The sequence below is a fragment of the Canis aureus genome, chromosome 26 (genome assembly GCF_053574225.1).
Source record: "Canis aureus isolate CA01 chromosome 26, VMU_Caureus_v.1.0, whole genome shotgun sequence".
NCBI classification, from domain to species: Eukaryota; Metazoa; Chordata; class Mammalia; order Carnivora; family Canidae; genus Canis; species Canis aureus.
Genome location: NC_135636.1, coordinates 21,595,566 through 21,617,071, shown reverse-complemented (window position 1 = coordinate 21,617,071; position 21,506 = coordinate 21,595,566). Strand labels below are relative to the sequence as shown.

The 21,506-nt window shown below is 40.9% G+C and overlaps 1 protein-coding gene across 2 annotated transcripts in view; it reads right to left on the bottom strand.

Annotated features, from left to right (window-relative positions):
* The window catches only part of GPCPD1 (glycerophosphocholine phosphodiesterase 1), a 54,517-nt gene extending 40,976 nt beyond the window's left edge, over positions 1-13,541 (bottom strand). The window contains exons 1-4 of one of the 2 annotated variants that reach the window (XM_077872298.1): positions 13,396-13,541; positions 8,005-8,081; positions 4,983-5,079; positions 537-621 (exon numbers count right to left, since the gene is read on the bottom strand). In XM_077872298.1, the coding sequence (XP_077728424.1) occupies positions 537-621; positions 4,983-5,079; positions 8,005-8,053 (231 nt within the window). In that variant the 5' untranslated portion in view covers positions 8,054-8,081; positions 13,396-13,541. The remainder of the gene's footprint in view (positions 1-536; positions 622-4,982; positions 5,080-8,004; positions 8,082-13,395) is intronic. The other variant, XM_077872297.1, reaches the window with a different exon arrangement.
* Between the last annotated feature and the right edge of the window lie 7,965 nt (positions 13,542-21,506).

The following is a 21,506-nucleotide window of genomic DNA, read 5'->3' as shown; positions in this document are numbered from 1 at the left end:
AGAAAAGATCCTATCTATCAACATCATGGTTGAAAAAAATCTAAGAGGAATGACTTCAGTTTTGAAAGGAGTTAAAACAATGCAGCCACTAAGAGATGGCTGTCGTGAAATAATTTTTTAAAATAATTACTTAAAGCTGGCTATACACTCCTTCAAATGTATTGATACCACATAAGGATTAAAAAATGAAACAAAAAGAAAACCCTTTTAACTGGTTACTAGCAGGATTACAAAAGTTACAGAAAAAGCACAGCTACTGCGAACACTCGTTTATCCTTAAAACCAATTTCTTAACAAGAATACTGCAGAGTATACTTACTAGTAGTCTTTTAAACATTCCACTGCAGACACTGTCTGCATCTGAAGGGCTACATCCTTGCTTTTTAGCACTAAAATATTATTACTCTAGAGTTCTGTTGTCCTTATTTGATCAAAACAAACTTGTATTATTTTAAATGTTTCCAAACTTAAAATTCGTTGCTTTTGAAAGGATTAAGTCTGTTAAAGACACTGGAAACTAGATAAAGAAAACATACCTTTGGTTCTAAAAAGCACCCTTTGAAGTAGCGATACTGAACTGATACTCCTCTAGTGAGTACAATGGTTGCTTTCCATAACATGCTGTGAGGAAAAAGAATTAGAGCAACTATTAATATCAAACTAAAATGCAGAAAGACTTCAAAATTCATGAAACCCCTCAAGCAAGGTCTGTGATCAATACTATTTCTTTATTCCTACACAAAAGTATACTCCAGGCCTACTACACCAGGTGCTGGGAACACTGTGATGAGTAAGTGTGCCCTATCTTCAAGCAGATTGCTTTCTGGTGAGGACAAATAACCAAACATACAGTGTAAAGAGTACTTAACCTTGCTGACATGACAGGAAACTTCCTCCCTCAAGGAGGAAGAACTGTCTGAGAGAAGTCCTACATAATGAGAAGGAACCAGCCATACAAAGTCGAGAAGTATTCCAAACAGAAAAAGTAGCACAAAGATTAAAGTGAGAGTCCGAATCTTCTCTGACTTCCCATTTAGTTCAAGATATGACAGGGCTGCTAAGAGGCTTTGGGGCTGAGGCAGGTAAGCTTATACTCCTGTTCCCAAATGTCCCTGGTCCTGACTGTCCTGTCCAGCCTCCGGTTATTCCCCTAGCCAAACAACTGGGATTTATATCTTACATGTTGCAACTCACTGTCTTCCTCTGAACTATACTATGCTAACAGTCTACTGCTATTCTAAAGCTTTGACTCAACAGTAAGAGCAGTCACTACAATTTATGATTATAACTGATTTTTTTACCTTCCAATCATAGACCAGTGGTATCCAAAGTGTGATCCAGAATCACCTTGGAGCTTGTTAGAAATGCAAATTTTCAGGCCACACCTAGACCTACTGAATTAGAAACTCTGGAAAGGGGAGGAGTCCAGCAATCTGTAATTTAACAAGTCTCCAAGTGACTCTGATGATGAACACTTAAGTTTGAGAGCCACTATCATAGACCATTACCTAAACATTAATTCAGCATGAATAGTTTAGAAAATAAACAGCAGCTCCAAATGTTCTTCCATGATACCAGATGGCTAGCACTGCTCCCCACCTTGCTCTGCCAAGGCAGGCTTTAGGGCATTATCCTTACTCTGACTCAATCCTGGGTTCCTAACAAAATATCCATAACCACCTGTCACCCATGGTCAACAATTAGATTAATCTGGTAGTAATAAAATACATATGCCCTGGCTCCACTCTGGGAGACTGATTTCACAGGTCTGGGTGGAGCCTGTTCATGTGGAATTTGATAAAACTTCACAGGATAGCTGAATATATAAGGTTGGTTGAGAACTACTGCTGTACAGCAATAACAGCAAATGCTTGGCACATGTATCCGTACTACTTTTCCCTGATAAGCCTCAGAATCCTTTTCAACACACTCTACCAACTCTGAGGTGAAATTATTTTCCATCTCGGTTACAAAAGTGGCAATGTTCTAGTACTATTTCATTTATAAAACAGAGTATATGAAACCAGCCCCAGATGTGTACAATAGAATTAGCAGAGAACTCTGAAAAATGTGCTGGGGCCCCTCTCCCATGCACTATTCCTCATTCTCCAGGGGTAGAATCTAAACATGCGTATTTTTTAAAGCCCTCACAAGTAAGTCTAACATGCACCCCTGGTTAAGAACCACTAAATGAAAAAAGAGATAGGGCAGCCTGGGTGGCTCAGCGGCTTGGCGCCGCCTTCAGCCCAGGATGTGATCCTGGAAACCTGGGATCGAGTCCCACGTCAGGCTCCCTGCATAGAGCCTGCTTCTCCTTCTGCCTGTGTCTCTGCCTCTCTCTCTCTCTGTGTCTCTCATGAATAAATAAAATTAAAAAAAAAAAAAAAGAAAAAAGAGATACAGCAAAGCAATGGGTTTTTTATTCCACTTCCCTAAGTAAATGCTGCAAAGTTAAAAATGAACCAGAACTGTTCAGTGACATCAAAAATGAACATAATCTGGGATCCCTGGGTGGCGTAGCGGTTTGGCGCCTGCCTTTGGCCCAGGGCACGATCCTGGAGACCCGGGATCGAATTCCACATCGGGCTCCCAGTGCATGGAGCCTGTTTCTCCCTCTGCCTGTGTCTCTGCCTGTGTGTCTCTCTCTCTCTGTGTGACTATCATAAATAAATAAAAAAAATAAAAAAATATATAAAATAAAAAAAAAACATAATCTGATGAAATTCAAGAAAAATCAGCCAGATGGGCAATGAGGCTCGATTTTGAATTGCCCGCATATCCTCCCCCAAAATACCATAAAATCTACAAGAAAAGCAAATATAACCACAAGTGACCCACATTTTCCCCATTATTAGGAACAATACAACTTTCAAATACAACACAACTTTCACATCATATGGGTATGATACTATTTTGATAGTATCCTAAAGGGGTCTTGTCATTATAAGCCTATAGGTATGGAGAGGCTTGAGACTCTGAAAAAGAGGTACAAAGGACTTAGATGCAAAGCACACTGAAATCCAAATAAATACAATTCTAAAACACAAGAATGGTGTCCAAGGCAAATGCTTTTTGTATCCTCTTGTATCATCTACTTCCTCTCTCCATGTGAAACACTTTATCTGCCATATGTGAATCAATTATATTTCAGTGTGCATCAGCAAGGTAAAAGTGGCTGGTCCCTTAAAATTACGTCGTTAAGTGTTATCTCATCTGTTCATCTAACTTTGCCCAGGTTGGCTGAAATGGACTTAAGACAGGTGACAGGGCAGCTCAAGTATTAAGAGCAAGGTGTGTTTTAAGAACAAGTTCAGAAAGACATAAGGTTTTACTTCAGACAGGAGTGGCTGATCTGAAAATGGAGGAAAAAAATGACCACTTGATGAGAATAAACATTTTGTTCCTCTGTGGTCCCAATATTATTTGCCAATAAAATGTTATTTATGATAACAGTTGAGAACTGGCTGAGAAAATATGTCACACTAATGACAAGTAGGAAAAGGCTGTTTTATATACAATTTGTTTTTCTTTTCATTAACTTGCATCATGGTACTGTATTGTTATCTTCTTTTGCTTTGCCATCCATGCTCCTCAAACTATGAAGGACCAGTTTCTGTTTGCTTGTCTGTCCTGTAACTAAAACTCCTGGTCTATGTGCAACAGAGATGAGTCCACATGCACTCATGCTTGAATGTCCCAGCTATGTCAAATTGTTATAAACATTTCTAAATGCTTGCTCTTAATATCTGTATTTCTCACATAATGCACTGATTATTAGATAAGTTTTTTTTTTTTTTTTCAAAAGTTTTTTCCTCTAGCACTGGCCCACAAACCACATTTTCAATAACACTGCTCTACAGGAAAACAATGTGAGCTTAATAATCACGTAATCTGGTGTTTCTCCCTAGGGCCACTGCATGTGTTTATAATACTATTTAAGATCTCCTCTTACCTTACCTCCCACACATACACCTTGATAACCTATAACACTTCCAAATATCCCTAAGTGAAGAAGTACCATCTTTGTCAACATTTAGTGATTCTATCCTAATCCCTTTACCATGCAGATGAAAAAATCTAGGACTAGAGAAATTAGATCTGCCTAAGATCTACATAATGTCGTTTGCAAACTCATTCCAGTACACTAGCTAAAATATTTGTTCCACTCTCTGCTATAGAAAATTATTTTATAGGCTAAAGCAAAAACCAAATCTTTTATCAAGAATACATATTGGGAGCCAAAAGACAATACCTAAAAATAAGTTTAAAAAAAAGGTAATATGAGCCTGTTATTTAGAAATATAGTGGTTAACTACCAAAAGAACGAGCCAAAAGGGACACCTGGGTGGCTCAGCGGTTGAGCATCTGCCTTTGGCTCAGGGCGTGATCACAAGGTTCCAGGACGGAGTCCCACATCTGGCTTCCTGCATGGAGCCTGCTTCTCCCTCTGCCCATGTCTCTGCCTCTCCCTCTCTCTCTCTCTCTCATGAATAAATAAAATCTTAAAAACAAACAAACAACAACAACAACAAAAAACAGCCAAAAGTTGAAAATGGCTGAGGTGGGAAATTTAGAAACAGAGAAACTTATTTTTTTTTTTTTACACAACTAACCTTGTACAATCACTTCATTCTTTATGTACATGCAATAACTCTCATTAAAAAAACAAACAAACAAACAAAAAAAAAACAGGGCAGCCGGGTGGCTCAGCAGTTTAGCTCCACCTTCACCCCAGGGCCTGATCCTGGAGACCTGGGATCAAGTCCCACACATCAGGCTCCCTGCATAGATGGAGCCTGCTTTTCCCTCTGCTTGTGTCTCTGCCTCTCTGCCTGCCCCCCACCCCCATATCTCTCATGAATAAATAAAAAAATCTTACAAAAAAAAAAAAGACAAAAACTATACGAAGTTATCTTAGAAACCACCCAAGTTTCCAATTTGAATGTCACAATTATTCTGTATCCTGTTATTGCCCTTCTTACCTTTCACCTGTCTCATTTTCTGGAAGAAGAGCCACAGCATTCTGAGGACTCCAGTTTCCCAAAGCATCACAGCTTCCACATATGGCAAAAACTTCTCCTAAAGAAACAGGACAACCAGTTATAGTAGGCTAAGTAAGAAAATATCAAATTTTAGTTTTAGGAAGCAAGAAAGGGCAGTCAGTTGCAACAGTTCACCTGGATGCACAGTTACCTTTAGATTAGATGGAGAAGAAGCCTCACTGGAAACATGTATTGGACTCAGGCACCATACTAATACCTGCATTAACTTGACCTACCTCTACAGAATTAAAACGAAAGAAAAGGAGAGATGTGTAGGAATGAACTATTCTTCATTTGTTCAACCACTTAATTGAGCCAATAACAAGCATCAAGAAAACAAAGTGATCATAGCACAGTTCCTGCCTGCAAGGCAGCTTCCAATTTAAAAAGGCACACACTTAGTGCATGTAAGTATTCTAGAGAAATAATAACCAATATTTTCTAGGAATTCAAACAGTGGCATTAAATAGGCTAAAGACTAGGAAAATTATCAATGGGACAGGAGCAATTTAACAATAAAAAAAAATCCTCAAAACAAAGACTTACATAGTGAAAAATCTAGTTTCCCTTACTAAAATAATGACTATTGTTTTACCTGAACATTCCTCATCAACAAACTACAATATAGCTATCAGCTATATTTACTAAATTATGTATATTCAGCAAAAGTCTACAATTTCAGGGTGCCCATGTGGCTTAGTCAGTTGAGCATCTGACTCTTGGTTTCAGCCTGGGTCATGATCTTAGACTGTGGGATCAAGCCCTGCCTTGGGCTCCATGCTGAGCAGGGAGTCTGCTTGAGATTCTCTTGTGCCCTCTCCCTCGGTGCACCACCCCCTCAACCCCCAGCTTGCATGTGCACTCTCTAAAATGAATAAATCTGGGATGCCTGGGTGGCTCAGCAGTTAAGTGTCTGCCTACAGCTCAGAGCATGGTCCTGGGGTCCTGGGATTGAGTCCTGCATCGGGCTCCCTGTGTGGAGCCTACTTCTCCCTCTGCCTATGTCAGCCTCTCTCTCTCTGTCGCTCATGAATAAATAAATAAAATCTTAAAAAATTAATAATAAAATAAAATGAATAAATCCTTAAAACAAACAAAACAATTTCTTGAATATAAGCATGGAGAAATCTTTGACTTATATATCAATACATTCTGAGTTACTCTAACTAAAATTCCTAAAGAAAAAGATAATGAACTGAGCCCAAGTGAACAAAGTTCAGTACAAACTCCTCTACATTCTGAGTAGGTTTTAGGCACTATTTTAGTAGAGCCAGACTAGTTGGCTTTAGCCACCTACATGAGCATTCTGTAAGCTTGGACTATCTAAAATTTAACTAATATTTCAAGTGTGACAGTCATTCAGGAGTTTTTGGGGTTTGTCAAACAGAGCGGTTACATATAGAGATTTGTCAAAATATTCACCAATCCTTTAGAGTAACCAGATTTTGTTTTGTAATAAACTTAGGTTATCACTGTCTTCACTGATTAAAAAGAAAGATAAACTGTTGCTAAATATAAATATTCATTCCCAAAGTCATACACGTTGCTGTGCACACAGTCTTCTCCTTTGCACCCACAGATTCATCTACATTCATATGCATCATCATCTTCCCTCTGGTCCTCGAGAATAAGATCCTTATCAAGCTCACCCTTCTATGGCTAATTCTGTGCCCGGTCCATTTGCCTGACATGGCCAGCTCCTTCTAGCTTAAACTGGCTTCATACAATTCCCTGAAAGGGTACGATATAGTTTTGTCTTCCCTCTGCAAAGAAGGCTCACGCTGGACTAGAGGCAAGCTCTTGACCCAAACAAACCACCCTATCAGCTGACCAGCAATCTTCAACCTGCAGAGTTCTGCCCAGAGATGGGAGCTGTACCAGATCTTTTTTTTTTTTTTTTTTTAAAGGCTTCATTTATTTATTCATGAGAGACACACAGAGAGGCAGAGACACAGGTTTCCTGTGAGGAGCCTGATGTGGGACTAGATTCCAGGACCCCAGGATCACGACCTGAGCTGAAGACAGACACTCAACCACTGAGCCACCCGGGCGTCCCTCTACCAGATCATCTTGGCTAAGAATCTGAACTTGGACAATCATATACTCTGTCAACTGCTCTGATGGCTACTAGACAAAGATGATGGATATACAGAGTGAATCATTTACTTATTCTTTGAATGCATATTTACCCCTGCTCTGAGCCAGGCACTGTTAGGTACATGCATTAATATGACAAGACAAAGTCACATTTTCACAGAGCTTACAATCTATTCATAAAATTACTCAAATAATTCCATAAAATCTGTAAGGTACTACAAAAAAGTCCTAGAACTTTGAATTTCATAGGGGTAGCTAAATGTGGGGTTAGAATAAGGAGAGTTAAAGAAGAAGGGAGGCCACAGATCGAGAAAGAGGAAACAATTTGAGAAAGGCCCAAAAGGGGGAAAGACTGTAACAGCTTTGAGGAACTTGCCAATTTAGTGAGAGTATATTAAATAAAGAGACAGAACCCCGAGTATGATACTATTTTGATAAGCTATTTACCCTAAAATTACTTCACACTGCTTTAATAGCAAAAAATACAGTAAGCCAAAAAAAACATTTACAAATACGGAACACAGTTATCTTAACCAAACACTTCACTAACTTCTTACACTAGCAAAATTTCCCTCATTTCCGTGGTAATTAAAAATCATAGTCAAACTATCCTTGTTCTGTGCAAAATAAAATAAATTCACAGCTTTCTTCGAAAATATGAGATTAAGACATTTACTATTTGGGGAAATATTTTTTTTTCCCTTAAGTTTACTACACTACAAGCACATTTCTGAAATCAGGCGAGCCCCAAAGATAGTTTCATCTAAAAATTAAGCCCATTATAACAACAAACTCCATATTTAGATAATCAAGAAAAATACTCATTTAATTTAAAATTTTGTTTTAGAGTGAAACTTTACAATACCTGGTAAAAGAGTTCCTCTTATTTCAAAGGTAACCTGAGAAGGTGTCATTCTGATGGATTTATTTTAGAATGTTGAGCTAGGAAGAAAAAGAGAAGATGTCATGTGAAATATACAAAAAGCTTAGCTGTAGATAGCCACCACCAAGAAACAAATTAAAAAACAAAAATAGATCAAAACTGTGAGCAAAAGATTTCAGAAAACTTATATATAAAGACTGAATTCTTTAGTAAGTACCTAGTAATTTTTAGTGTCTAATGTTGAAACCTATTCTGTGTGTATGGACCAGAAAACTACAAAAACAAGTGTGTCCATTTTTTTTTTTTTTTTAAGGATTCAAGATTGTCCTGTTACAAACTTTCTCTTCTGATAAGCAGCTGCTCTGAACTCAACCTATCTTTCCTGACCAGGCTCATGCTATGATGGAGAATAAAAAGCAAAACAAAAACAAAAAACAACCACATATAGAAAAAAAGTTGGCTCACAAGAGGATTTCTATTTCAATAAGGTTTCAACTTTACTAGCAAGGAAACTGAAGTACCATTCACTGAAACAAAACTATGTTCTGCAACAAGATGCAGATTCTGCTTCTAAGTAATGTAACCAATAACTTAAAAAAAACCTCCCCTATAAACCATTCTTTCCAGATTTTCTCTGTATTAACCACTGGACTGTCATTACGCTTATTCTGTAGACTCAAATTTAGAGCCTCAACTCTGCAATCTATTACCAAACCCTGTTGATTCTAATCTTTTTTTTTTAAAGATTTTATTTATTCATGAGAGAGAGAGAGAGAGAGAGAAGCAGAGACACCGGCAGAGGAAGAAGCAGGCTCCATGCAGGGAGCCCAATGCGGGACTCGATCCCAGGTCTCCAGGATCACGCTCTGGGCTGAAGGCGGCGCTAAACCGCTGCGCCATCCGGGCGGCCCAACCCTGTTGATTTTAACTGATCTTACATACATGCCGTTCTTTCTACTGTCTGAACTTCAATCAAAATCCTAAGTATACTAACCCGTGTTTTGGCTTCTAAATGTCTTCCATAAAATAATACATTTTACGCCAGTTAGAATATTCTTCCTCATGACCTTGACTTAGAATTACTTCGATTACTTACAGAAATCTAAACCCCTAATCCTTCAACGTCCTATTCACATTTTCTGATTTTTCATTTCTTGGTTGTTTTTTCCCAGCCAAACCAATCTGTTTATAACCCCCTAATTTAAGTACCTAAGGGTGGGGAATGCCTGGGTGGCTCAACAGTTGAGTGTCTTGACTCTAGCTCAGGGCATGATCCCAGAGTTTTGGGATCAAGTCCCAAATGGAGCTCCCTGCAGCAAGCCTGTTTCTCTCTCTCTCCCTGTCTCTACCTCTCTATGACTCTCATGAATAAATTTTAAAAAAAAATCTTAAAAAAAAAATTTAAGTACAAAAGGAAGATAACAAATAGATTTTTAAAAAATATATACAGTATCAATTCTAAAGAAGGCTATTTAATTCATATATAGAAAGAACACACTCTACAAAAGGGCAGATCATAGTCTACATAACTTCTCCAATACTCCCCTAAATTTTGAACCCCAATTCACCAATGTTCCTAAAAGAATTCCAATTTCTTTACTGTGCATCATTTCATTAATTTATCAGCTTAAATGTTATTTGTACTTATACATTATTTTAAAAATCATAAAGTAAGTTTCATAGCTATTCATTCTTCTATTTCCCCTTTGTTCCCTTTCCCTCCCCATGAACACATGCCCAACTCTGTAATGCCCATTCAGTGGACACTGCTGCTCAGGTAACTACACTTCCAAGTCAAGGCAGATATAAAGCAGCAGTTCTCACGGGGGACAATCCTGCCCTTCAAGGGATGTTTGGCAATGTCAGGACATATTTTTGGTTGTCGCAACTGGGAGTGATACTGCTGGCATCTAGTGGGTAGAGGCCAATAGTGCTGCTATACACCATGTAATGCACAGAACAGCTCTCCATAAGTAATTGTCCAGCTCCAAGTATCAATAGGGCTGAGGCTGAGAAACCTGACCCACAGGGGGCTGCTCTGAAGGTCAAGAATCCAGACTCAAAGTTAGCTACAAACTACCATCCCACTTACATCTGTGATAAAACGTAAATGTTGAATATTCATATTGAGAAAGACCACCAGTCAATGTGGTTTCATATCACCTGAATACAGAATTCTCTATTTGATAACTCCACCATTTCACTTAGAAAATCCGTTATGCACTGGAGAAAAAACCTTAATCAAAATGATTTCTGTGTCTAAGAATAAACATGATCTATTTAAAGCATATACATCCAGTTCTAACACTGCTAAAGAATGTTCTAAATCTTAAAATAGCTGTAGATTGATAATCCCCTCATTAAGCAATCATTATCCAAGTATCTTATTAGCTCTCCTTTAACATGACATCTGATACGAATCTGAGTACTAACTCTTGGAATATTTCCTTTTCTAATAATTAAATAGTTCACTGAAACACCAAACTCTTACATTTAATTTATGTCATAAAGAAACCTCAGACAAGCAAAAGAGCTTGGCTTTTACATAACTGAATTAATTTTGAGACACAGCAGAAAGCCCCATCATCCACCAAAACTGCTGAATAACCAACCTTAATCTCAAACTTTAACTTCTACTTCCACCCAGTGTTTACTGTCAGTTTTCAAAAAAGGACTACACAATCTCATCTACATAATTACACAGTTGCTACTCAACTATTTTTTGATCAATTTTAAGTATCTATTCTAGCTAATTTTAGGGAAATCAAAAATAATTATTCCTATATATCAAAATCAACTGGCACAAAATTACCTTTAAATTTCTACTGCATTAAATGGGAAAATTACATATATCAACTTAATAAAAGAGAATTCAACTAATTATTAAAACTGACTTTCGTTCTTAAGGTTGCTTATAAAAGTGGCTGTAGTAACTTGGCTATAAACAGCTGCAGTAAATGTACTGTACCAAACTATATACATAAGCACAAAAATACCCTCCCAAAAAACCTCCCTGATGTCAACAAAGCCTCATTTTCCACTTGGATTGCCAAAAAGTCCTGTAGTCTGGTTTAATTTCCTCTCTCCCTCCTTCCACAATTTAATAACACACCAAAATAAAGCCGGGGAAGCTGCTCCTACACCAGTTTACTTGATTGTGGACAGAGGCCAAAATTCTGGTACAGGATTGGCCTGCACAATTTTGGCACCCAGCTACCACCAAAACAGTAGTGACAAAGTAAAATACTGACCTGTTGTGGAACACAAGATTTACACACCTACCAATACTTCCTCTTCTTCCAAACAAGCAAAAAAGCCATCCCTACTTGGACAGGGGATGTGTTCCAGATATATAGAAGAGTAAGAAGAAAAATCTAGTCATTTTTATATACTTGAGCTGACTGTAAATGTCATTTAACCAACTCCATTTGTTTTACATATAACTTCCATTTTGTGCTTTTTGAAGATAAATATCAAACAGTATTCTCATCTGAGATTTTGAGTAGCATATAACAGTTTTTTGAAGACTCAAGCAATTAGTACAGCTATGACATTGTAATTTACATTCAAGAAGTATTTCAGAGTTTACACTACCTGCCAAAATAAATCCTACTCTATTTTTTTGGTCAAAGAAACTATCCCAACACATGACCTTACTGGTTTACCAGCTAGGGGAACAAAAGGGATATTTAAGCAAAACAAGGTGCAGGAACATTTAGTTTAAATTGAGATCACAGATATTTTTAGCTAAAATGTGTTTTTCTAGCCAAAAAGACCATCTCTGTCCTTCAAATTTTCTCAAAGAGGGATGCCTGGGTGACTCAGTGGGTTAAGAGTCTGCCTTCAGCCCAGGTCATGATCCCAGAGTTCTGAGATGGGAGCCCCACATTAGGCTCCCCTCCCAGCAAAGAGTCTTCTCCTCCCTCCAGCTTGTGTGTGTGTGTGTATGTGCGGGCGCACTCTCGCTCAATGAATAAAATCTTTAAAAACATTGTCCCCCCCCCCCAAAAAAAAAGCTATTTCCATGTCTTACTCTTTCCTAGGTTCCAGCAGCTTTGATCCTCATAACTGGCTACAAAAAAAATATATGAAATGCCTAAGTTTTCCTGAGTTAACTTCTGTTCATCCTGTTGGAATATGATTCCACTATTCCAACCTCAGTGTACTTGAGCCAACATTTTAAACAAATGTATGCAGACACGAATGGATTTTCATAAAGAAAGCGCTTCTGGAGATTTCGCTAAGCCAGGTTTATCCCTTGTTCAACTTTCTAAACAATGCAGTAGAAGTTTTCAAATATTTCCCATTTCACTTTGTCTCGAGAGTCTTTCATGCACAGTTCAAATGCCTTCCCTGGCTAGGATTACATACAAAGATCTGATTCATTAATCTGCTTTTTTCGTAGTTCTCAAATTTTACTAACTCTGCCACGGGGAGAGTTCTCTCGTGGTCCTTATTTCTCTGGACAGAACTTTCCTAAGTTTCATCCCGCCTAGAATATTGGTTCTCAAGTCCAGAACGGACTAGGCCAAGCGCAGCTGCGCCGTTTTGCCCTATCCTGAATTATTCGTATGCAGACCACCAGGAGCTGAGAGGACTGACAGCTTGTAGTTTTACTTAAGTCACAGCCGTCAGAAATGTGGCACGAAGGGGCCGTTCCTGGGCGCGGGGCGTCTAAAGAAGGCAGCGTCGGGTCTAAACATCCTGCTTGGTTCAACCCCCTTCCACGTCGGCACCGCTTCGGCCGGCACAGCTGCCTCGGGACGAAGTCAGTCTCTGCGATCCACGGCGGAAGGCAGGGCAGGGGAAGGGCGGCCGCGAGGCCCCGCGGGGAGGCTCGCCCCAGAAGCCGCCGGGCCCGAGCACGCGCTCCCGGCCTCGGACGGAGTCAGCCGCCGGGACCTCTCCTCGGCAAGGCTGGGCGCTTCGGGTCTGGCGACAACCGCGTTATACAGGCACGCCTTCCACTACGCGCTCAGGCGATTCCAGAAAACAAGCGGCTCCCGAACACCACGAGCTACTCGCGCGCGGGCGGCGGGGCCGGGAGGGCCGGGGGGGCCGCGCGCCCCACGCATCCCGGCACCTGCACGATGCTGCCCGGGACCAAGCTCCGGCAGCAGCGGAACCGTGGGCAGCAAACAATGCAAGTGGAACCGCGAACTTCCAGGCCGCGGCCGCCCCGGGGCGGGGGGGGGGGGGGGGGGAGACCGGGACGCCCGGCCCGCCCCGCGCCCCCCGCCCGCGCCCCGCCGCGCCCCCCGCCGCGCCCCCCGCCCGGCCCGGCCCGGCCCGGCTCGGCCGCCCTGACAGCTCCGCCGCCACGTGAGCCGCCCCCGCAGCGAGCTCCGGGCCAGGCCTGGCCGCCCGCCTCACCTGCCGGGGCCGCGGGGCCGCGCGTCCGCGCCGCAGAGCCGGGGCCGCGGGCCGAGGAGCCGGGCACCCGCCGTCCGCGCCTCGCCAGCGCTCCCCCAGGCAGCCCGCGGCGGCGCCGAGCGGCAGGAAGCGGCTCCGCTCAAACCGGTTTCAGCTGCTCCAGACCAAACCGCCAGGCCACCCCGCGGGGCGGGGCCGGAGGGCGGCGGGGCGGGGCCTGACGTCACGCCGGCGCCGTCCTGGCCAATCGGCGGCCGCGCGCGGGGGGCGGGCCCGCGCGTTCCTGGAAAGGGCTTCGCGTCGGCGGCCGGGGCCGGGGGCGGGGGCGGGGCAGCCGCGGGGCATCCCCGGGGTCCCCCCGCTGCGGCTCTTCCGCGGAGCCGGGGCCGCGGGTGGGTGCAGCGCCCACCCCCGGACTGAGCTCTCAGCCGCGTCCGTTGGCCTCCAAGGCCGCCTTCGGACGACCAAACGCGGAGGCCGGAGCTGCAGTTCCGAATCGCAGTTTTTGCCGTTAAAAACGGGGAAATGAGCAGGCCTAGTGCTTTCTGGAAACTTTCTTTCGTTACCCAACAGCAAACGCATTTGGATCAGATCTTAAAGTTGAAAACGAGAGCTGAGCGCCCGGGGATGCTTGAGCGTTTGTGCCCTAGCTACATAAAGTCTTAGAAGGCGCCGGCATCACCTGCAGCTCTCACACTTGCTCTCGGGGCCTTTTCGGGCCCGCCTAGTCTAATCTGCATTGAACAATATTCCCAGGTTATTTGTATGCATATTAAAATGTAAAGGAACTTTTCCGAAAGCAAGATAGACCCTCTCTGCAAATGTACTTTCTCAATTTTTTGAAAAATCAGCCCTACCAAAAAAAAAAAAAAAAAAAAAGGCAAAGTTTTTTTTCTCTTTTGAAAGTCCCAGAAACATTAATCAGCATTTGCCACTTACCTACCTTAAATTGTTACCTTTCCAGCGTCAAAGCTAACCTCTAGTTAATCTCTTATATAAAATTACATTAGCAGTATTTCATTTAAATCAAGTGAGATACCGAAAATTAAAGAACCACTTTGTGTGTGTGTGTGTGGATATTGAACAACACTTGCAGGAAGGCATAGCTCCGAGTTGCAAGTTGGATGGAATGCACCTACTAAAAAAAAAAGCATTTGTATTAGATAAACTCTAGCCTTAGAAAGAATTTTTAGTTTTATAAATTAAAGTGCTCACAGCCACATTTGATATTTCAGCTTGGATGAGATCCCGGGGCATTTCTAACAATGTCACCCATTCAGTTACTAAATAATTATTAAGTGCATGCTTTGTGTTAGTCACAGGATGCAATGGTTTTTTGATGGTACTTATTTTAATCCCAAATTTCATAAAGATTTAAAATTTCCTTCCAATTATGTACCATTATCTGCAAAAGTCTGCAATTGTACATTTCTTAATAGCTTTGGAGTTTCATTTCTGTGTTGTTAGTCATATTTCAGTGATGGATTTTTTCCCTTCGAGTTTGCTTCCTTTAAATATTTATAATAGATCTTTATTTTCCTGTGATCATCACTTAGTCAAGCTATTATTTGGTGTTCATGATCCAAGCTGATGTACCCAATCCATGTTCCTCCTTAATTCCTATTGAAATTATAGAAGAATTATACATATTTGAAAGATGCCATCAGTAGGTTGGAAGTTGAGGCACTTCAAGATCTAAAATAAGCCAGTAGCATTAGATGATTGGAGAACAGAGAAACTTGGAACCACATAGGGGAAGAAGGTACTCCTGGCGATGCCATTTTACAAAACCTTGCTTAGAAACTCTAATAGTGCAACATATTTAGATTACAGCATATATACCCCATTCTGATTGGGATATTGAAATAGAATATAGGCAATATTTCCTCCTGCCATTTCTGTGGAATGGTATAATTTTTCAAAAAACATGGTTAATGAGATTAATTTACTTATGATTCCCAGAAGGGCTCCATATGTATTGAATTTTACAAAATATTAACATCTTATTTGATTACATAATGAAATATGTTATCTCATTTGTCTAAAATCAACACTGTATGATCATGAATAAGGGACAGGCAGGGTTAGGTAGGAAGAGATAGGTAGGGGGCTACAGGATGAGGTTCATAAAAATCCCAAAAATGTGGAGGTGAAAGTAAACCAGAGATAAAGAAACAAACCAGACCATCCTGTCCTAGGTGTCAGGGGTTGGGTCTTGTTATAACAGCTACTTACTACCAACAAAAAATTACTGTACCCTAAAAAGGAAGTAAACTACTAAACATGTTATCACTAATCCTTACTCAATGTGCTATCAATAGAGATGTTTAAAGGGATTTAAGTTCTCTGGTTAGCCTTCAAAAAAAGACTAACCCTAAACGCCCTCAGTGGCAACCATATCAGGACCACTCTCATTCCTGAGAGCTTTTTCTGTATCCTTACTTGACAAAACCCTATTGCTTTCCTCTCCCTTGTCTTCAAGATTCATTTCTCAACTTCATGAGACAAGAACCTCGCTCTTTTGCTTCAGTCTCACTTTACACCTTACTTTTTTTAAGGTAGTAATGTCACCAGTTAGACCCCAAGACCTGACCTTTATTGCCTACCTGCTTGTACTCACTAACTGTACTCGCATATTTTTCCTAAAGCTCTTCTTTCTGGCTTTCCTCTTAACTCAGGCAAATTAAACCCAAAACCACTCCTCAGGTGATAGCAACTGCTTTAATAAAACCTCCCTGGCCCAGACCACCTAGACCCTTTGAGCTAAACCCCAACTTGAGCTTCTGCAGAGGGACCATGGAGTGACCTCTGGAACGACCTACCATTGCCTTTACCCCATTATAATATTAAAATCCCTGCCAAGGAGGAGCCTCAGCCTCATTTACATAACATGCAACATATTAACATGTTTCCTTAAGGCAGATGCGCTACCTTATGTTTGCCCTTACAAGCTGACAAGACTTCCCTATCTAAATATTCATCCTAACCCTGAACAAGAGGTACACATTCAACCATTCTCAGGTAGTCATCGTTTTAGAAGCTAATCTCTGGGGGATCCCTGGGTGGCTCAGCGGTTTAGCGCCCGCCTTTGGCCCAGGGCTTGATCCTGGAGTCCCTGGATCGAGTCCCACATCAGGCTCCTGCAGGGAGCCTGCTTCTCCCTCTGCCTGTGTCTCTGCCTCTCTCTCTGTCTCTCATGAATAAATAAATAAAATCTTTAAAAAAAAGAAAAAAGAGGTAGATGAAGCCTGTGGCAAAATCTTTACAGTCCCTGGATCGAGAGTCTCTGGATGGAGAGTCCCAGAATCAAGTCCCACATCGGTCTCCTTGCATGGAGCCTACTTCTCCCTCTGCCTGTGTCTCTGCCTCTCTCTCTCTCTCTCTCTTTCTGTCTCTTGTGAATAAATAAATAAAATCTTAAAAAAAAAAGAAGCTATTCTCTGTGATCTGTTTATTTGCTGCAAATAAAGGGTTTTTTTTCTTTGTGCGAAAACTCACTTGGTATAGTTTCTGCAACTCACCAAGGAGCTAATTGACATTGGCTTGGTTACAGTAATGATATTGATGGAAAAGCTCTAGATTTAGGGGCCAAACCTAGACTTGAATCCTACCCCTCACCATTTTAAGTATAAACCATTGAGTATAAATGACCATTTTTTATAACTGGGGACATCGTCAATATGATTTTGACTAAAGTAACTTTTCATCCATAGATAAGTCATTTGTGGGCTTCATTGTGGGCCATTAACCAGGCCCTTATAGACGTTAGCTCAAATTTTCTTTCTTTTTTTTTTTTTTAATTTTTATTTATGATAGTCACACATAGAGAGAGAGAGAGAAGCAGAGACATAGGCAGAGGGAGAAGCAGGTTCCATGCTCCGGGAGCCCGACGTGGGATTTGATCCCGGGTCTCCAGGATCGCGCCCTGGACCAAAGGCAGGCACTAAACCACTGCGCCACCCAGGAATCCCAAATTTTCATATTTAAAGTAGTAGGATACCAATTGTAAATGACCGATACATTGGTAAAACTGATTATCATGTAACAGTTTCTACAGACAAATTGTCACATATAAAGTAAACATAATTACAACTCTGGAAGGTATCTCTCTTATGAATTCTAGGAATCAAGACATTGTAAAACTAAGGAGCACAATTTATATAAGAAAGTGCTGTACTGAGCCATTTTGTTTTTAGCCTCTTCTGCTTATCATTTTTTGTCTCTCCAGATGCCTCTCAGTCTGGTGCATTCTGCATTAAAATGGATTCCCCGAGGGAATTCCCTTTACTGCTCAAATTGTTCAACAGTTGACCGGCTATCATTTTATCATTTTAGTAAAAATATTGATGACTGTCTGCAGAATGAGCTGTTGTTTTCTGGGCATATCCTTAGTCTTGAACAAAAGGACTCCAACAGCACTACTACCACACAGCAGCCTCAAAATCCCAGCTGCTCACTCCAGGCTGGCAGCTCGCCAATGAGCTCGGATTGAAGTCAGGAAGGCAGAGGTTCTTGGCAATAGTGGTGCATTTATTAGGTGAATGATTTAGATGGGGGAGATTAGAAGCAATGATTCTTCTCTTTGCTGTACTCCTGACTTGCTGGTTTACATCACACCATTGTTATTTTTCCTATAAAACGAAAATGAGAGAACTAATGCTTGCTTTTATCTATTATATCTTACTTTGTCTTCCTATAATCAGGCTCTCAAGGGCAAGGATTATGTTTTATTGATCTTCACATCCCAGCACAGTGTTTGGCACAGAGCAGATACAAATATGCTAACAGAAATCACTGGAAATTTCAGGAGAAAGTATTAAGTAAGTTAGTCATTTCTATATGTCAACATTAAATATTAAGCAATGCTGTGAATACCAATTGGAGAAGCAGGGATTCAGCTGCTATGGGTTCCATGGTATGGCCTCCCCTTGCGCTTATCTCACTTGGTCTTACAGGAATGCTGCTCTGATTGTCAACACTGACATTGTGTTAGATGACATTCTGACCCAGAGAAATGGACATATGGTTCACACGGTGTGGTTGTTGTTTTAAGTTTAATTTTGAATGCACACCCTAACCCAACACAGACCCCACCACTCCCTGTTACTCATCCATTGTCCTAATCATACATTTCACATGTCCTTTCTGCACCAGATAGGCCTCTGAGTTTGGATTCGAAGGCAACAGAACAAACTAATTATCCTAGTCCAGCTAGGCTAAAGAGAACCTTGTCTTCTTTTTTTTTTTTTTCTTTCTTTTTTGGTTTTGTTTTGTTTTTAGATTTTATTTATTTATTCATGAGAGACACAGAGAGAGAGGCGAGCAGAGGCATAGGCAGAGGGAGAAGAAGCAGGCTCCATGCAGGGAGCCCGATATGGGACTCGATCAAGGGACTCCAGGATCATGTGCTGAGCTGAAGGTAGACACTTAACCACTGAGCCACTCAGGCATCCCCCTTGTCTTCTTTTCATGAAAATAAGTGTATGCTATAGCTATGTTCCTTATTGCATATTCCTCCTAAAAAATTAATTGTAATTCCCAACCCAAGGGGCATGGAGAGAGGGTGAAAATCATCCAAACCACTTGGGATTCAGCCACCTTACCATGCAATAAATTAATACTATACATAGAAAGCTAAACCATCAAAAATTAAAATAATCAAAATATTTTCCTAAAGGAAAGGAGGAAAACACCAAGGACCCATGAAAGTGATGGCAGTTAGAATTTGGGGCTTCCCCCCCCCCCCAAATATAACTAACTACTAGGCTGGGATTTTAAAAATCTGAAAAAGTAGCCTTCCATTACTTAATACAGACATCATATCTATGATTCATGGTTAGAAAACTAAATTCTAGTGTATATAGTCAGCCAAAGTCCATCAGAAATGAGAATTGTCTCCCATATGATTTTATTGCCCAGCTAACATCAGAAATGAGCACTGATAAATTCAACTATTTGGTTTAGAGATGTTTATTTTACTGAGTCTAGGGAGACAAATTCCAAATAGGGAGTTTATTACAGAAAAGCTCTGTAGGAAAATGGCCTCAGAGCCTGAGAAAACTTATCATTAAAATCAGTGGTTATTTCCCTAGGTATCAGATCACAGTCCAGAGAAGCCACTGCCAACTCATCAATTCATGATTCAAATCATAGAATTATGGCCAAAGCAGGCACCCACTGTGTAAGGCAAACAGCCCAAAGTTGTTTTGTAGATAAAACTCATCTGGGAAATTTTAAGATATTCAGAGACTTAAGAATCCTGTAATGATCAAAAACCTCTTTTTATCCTCAAAATAGTACTGATGTCACTGTGTGCCAAACTCAGCCAAACCAAGATTCCCTCCAGGCTACCTATTCACCTCTATTTAAATGTTGGCATATGTTGTCTGTGTTCTATAGGCCAAGTTTGTGAAATAATTTTTATTATTATGAGTCTATGGTTTTAGAAGTCTTTCCCCTTGCTTGCTTCAAGCAATTCTCCAGTTATATGACCTAAATGCAAGATGATGATGATGATGATGATGGTAAGGAGGAGGAGGAAGGAAAAAGGGGGAAAGAGGACAAGGAGAGGAAGAAGAATTCTTAGAAGAAAATGACTAAGAAGAAGAGAGTAGGTAAGAGATTTACTCTCCATAACCTGCTTCTCTGAATTAGATTTCACCACTTTACCCAATTTATCCCTCCTCTTTTTAGTATCCCAATGGCTCTCTAGCATTAGATAATTATTCTTTAGCTAGCTCCTACCTACCTCGAGATTTATTTCTGACCGAAGCCACCTCTTTTCCTTCCCAGTCAATCTAAAGGATTCAGGGCCTCCTTAATCTCTTTGGCATTCAAGGTGTGGTTCTTGAACCAGCAGCACTGACCTTCCCTGAGCACTTGTTAAGAAATGCTGAATCTCAGGCCTTACCATAGACCTGCTGATTCAAAACCTGCATTTTAACAGGAACTCTGGGGATTCATATGAACACAAAGTTTGAAAAGATCTCTTAGAAGACCCTTCTTCACTGGCCACCCACCAACCCACCCACTTGAACCAATGTAAAATTAGCTCCAGGGAGCAATCAAGTGATCTGCAACTCATCCTGGAAGCATTTTCTTATAAACACCCTCCTTTCTTCTTAGTTATTCCTTTGTGAGTGTGACGAAAATTGATGTGGATAAATTTGCATAAGCAAATGTCCCTCACATCTGGATTGAACTTTATGGAAGGTGTTGGTTTCTGGTTTTCAATTTCCTCTGCCCTTCCGCATAAGACTGTAAACTCCTTGAAGTCAGGAACCTTATCTTATTTCTATTTTGAAGTCTCAGTGCCTAAAATAATGCCTATGGATGGCCTTGATGAATTCTTTTGCCTGAGGAAATAAAGGATTGACTTTTAAAACCCACCTTATGGATCCCTGGGTGGCGCAGCGGTTTGGCGCCTGCCTTTGGCCCAGGGCACGATCCTGGAGACCCGGGATCGAATCCCACATCAGGCTCCTGGTGCATGGAGCCTGCTTCTCTCTCTGCCTGTGGTGTCTCTGCCTCTCTCTCTCTCTGTGACTATCATAAATAAATAAAAAACTAAAAAAAAATCCATATTTAAAAAATAAATAAATAAATAAAACCCACCTTATCTTGTAATTAGACTCAGCCACTTAAAGGATCATCTAATCTTTAGTAGAGTTTAAAAGGATTTTAGAATCACAAATCTTGAATCTCACGGACTATTTAAATTGCCACAGGGTTGAGCGCTAAACTATTCTCCATCCTGTTTCCAGTACAAGAGATGCCTCGAGCCAAAATGAAGGGATCTACCGCCTTACTATGCCACCCTATTGCCACCACAGGCTTACACTGTGTGCAGTGCTTTGGTCTTTGAAGTTTGAAGGCAAGCACGAGTCTCTTCCTCCTGGATCCCAGGATAGGGTGGTCCAAAGACCTTTCCTAGCAACCGTTGGAGCAATCAGTTGCATCCTGTCTCTAGTTCTCTGGTCTTCAACCACCTGAGTTTCCTAGAATCCTCCTTTTTTTTTTTTTTTTTAGATTTTATTTATTTATTTATTTATTTATTTATTTATTTATTTATTCATGTGAGACACAGAGAGCAGCAGAGAGACATAGGCAGA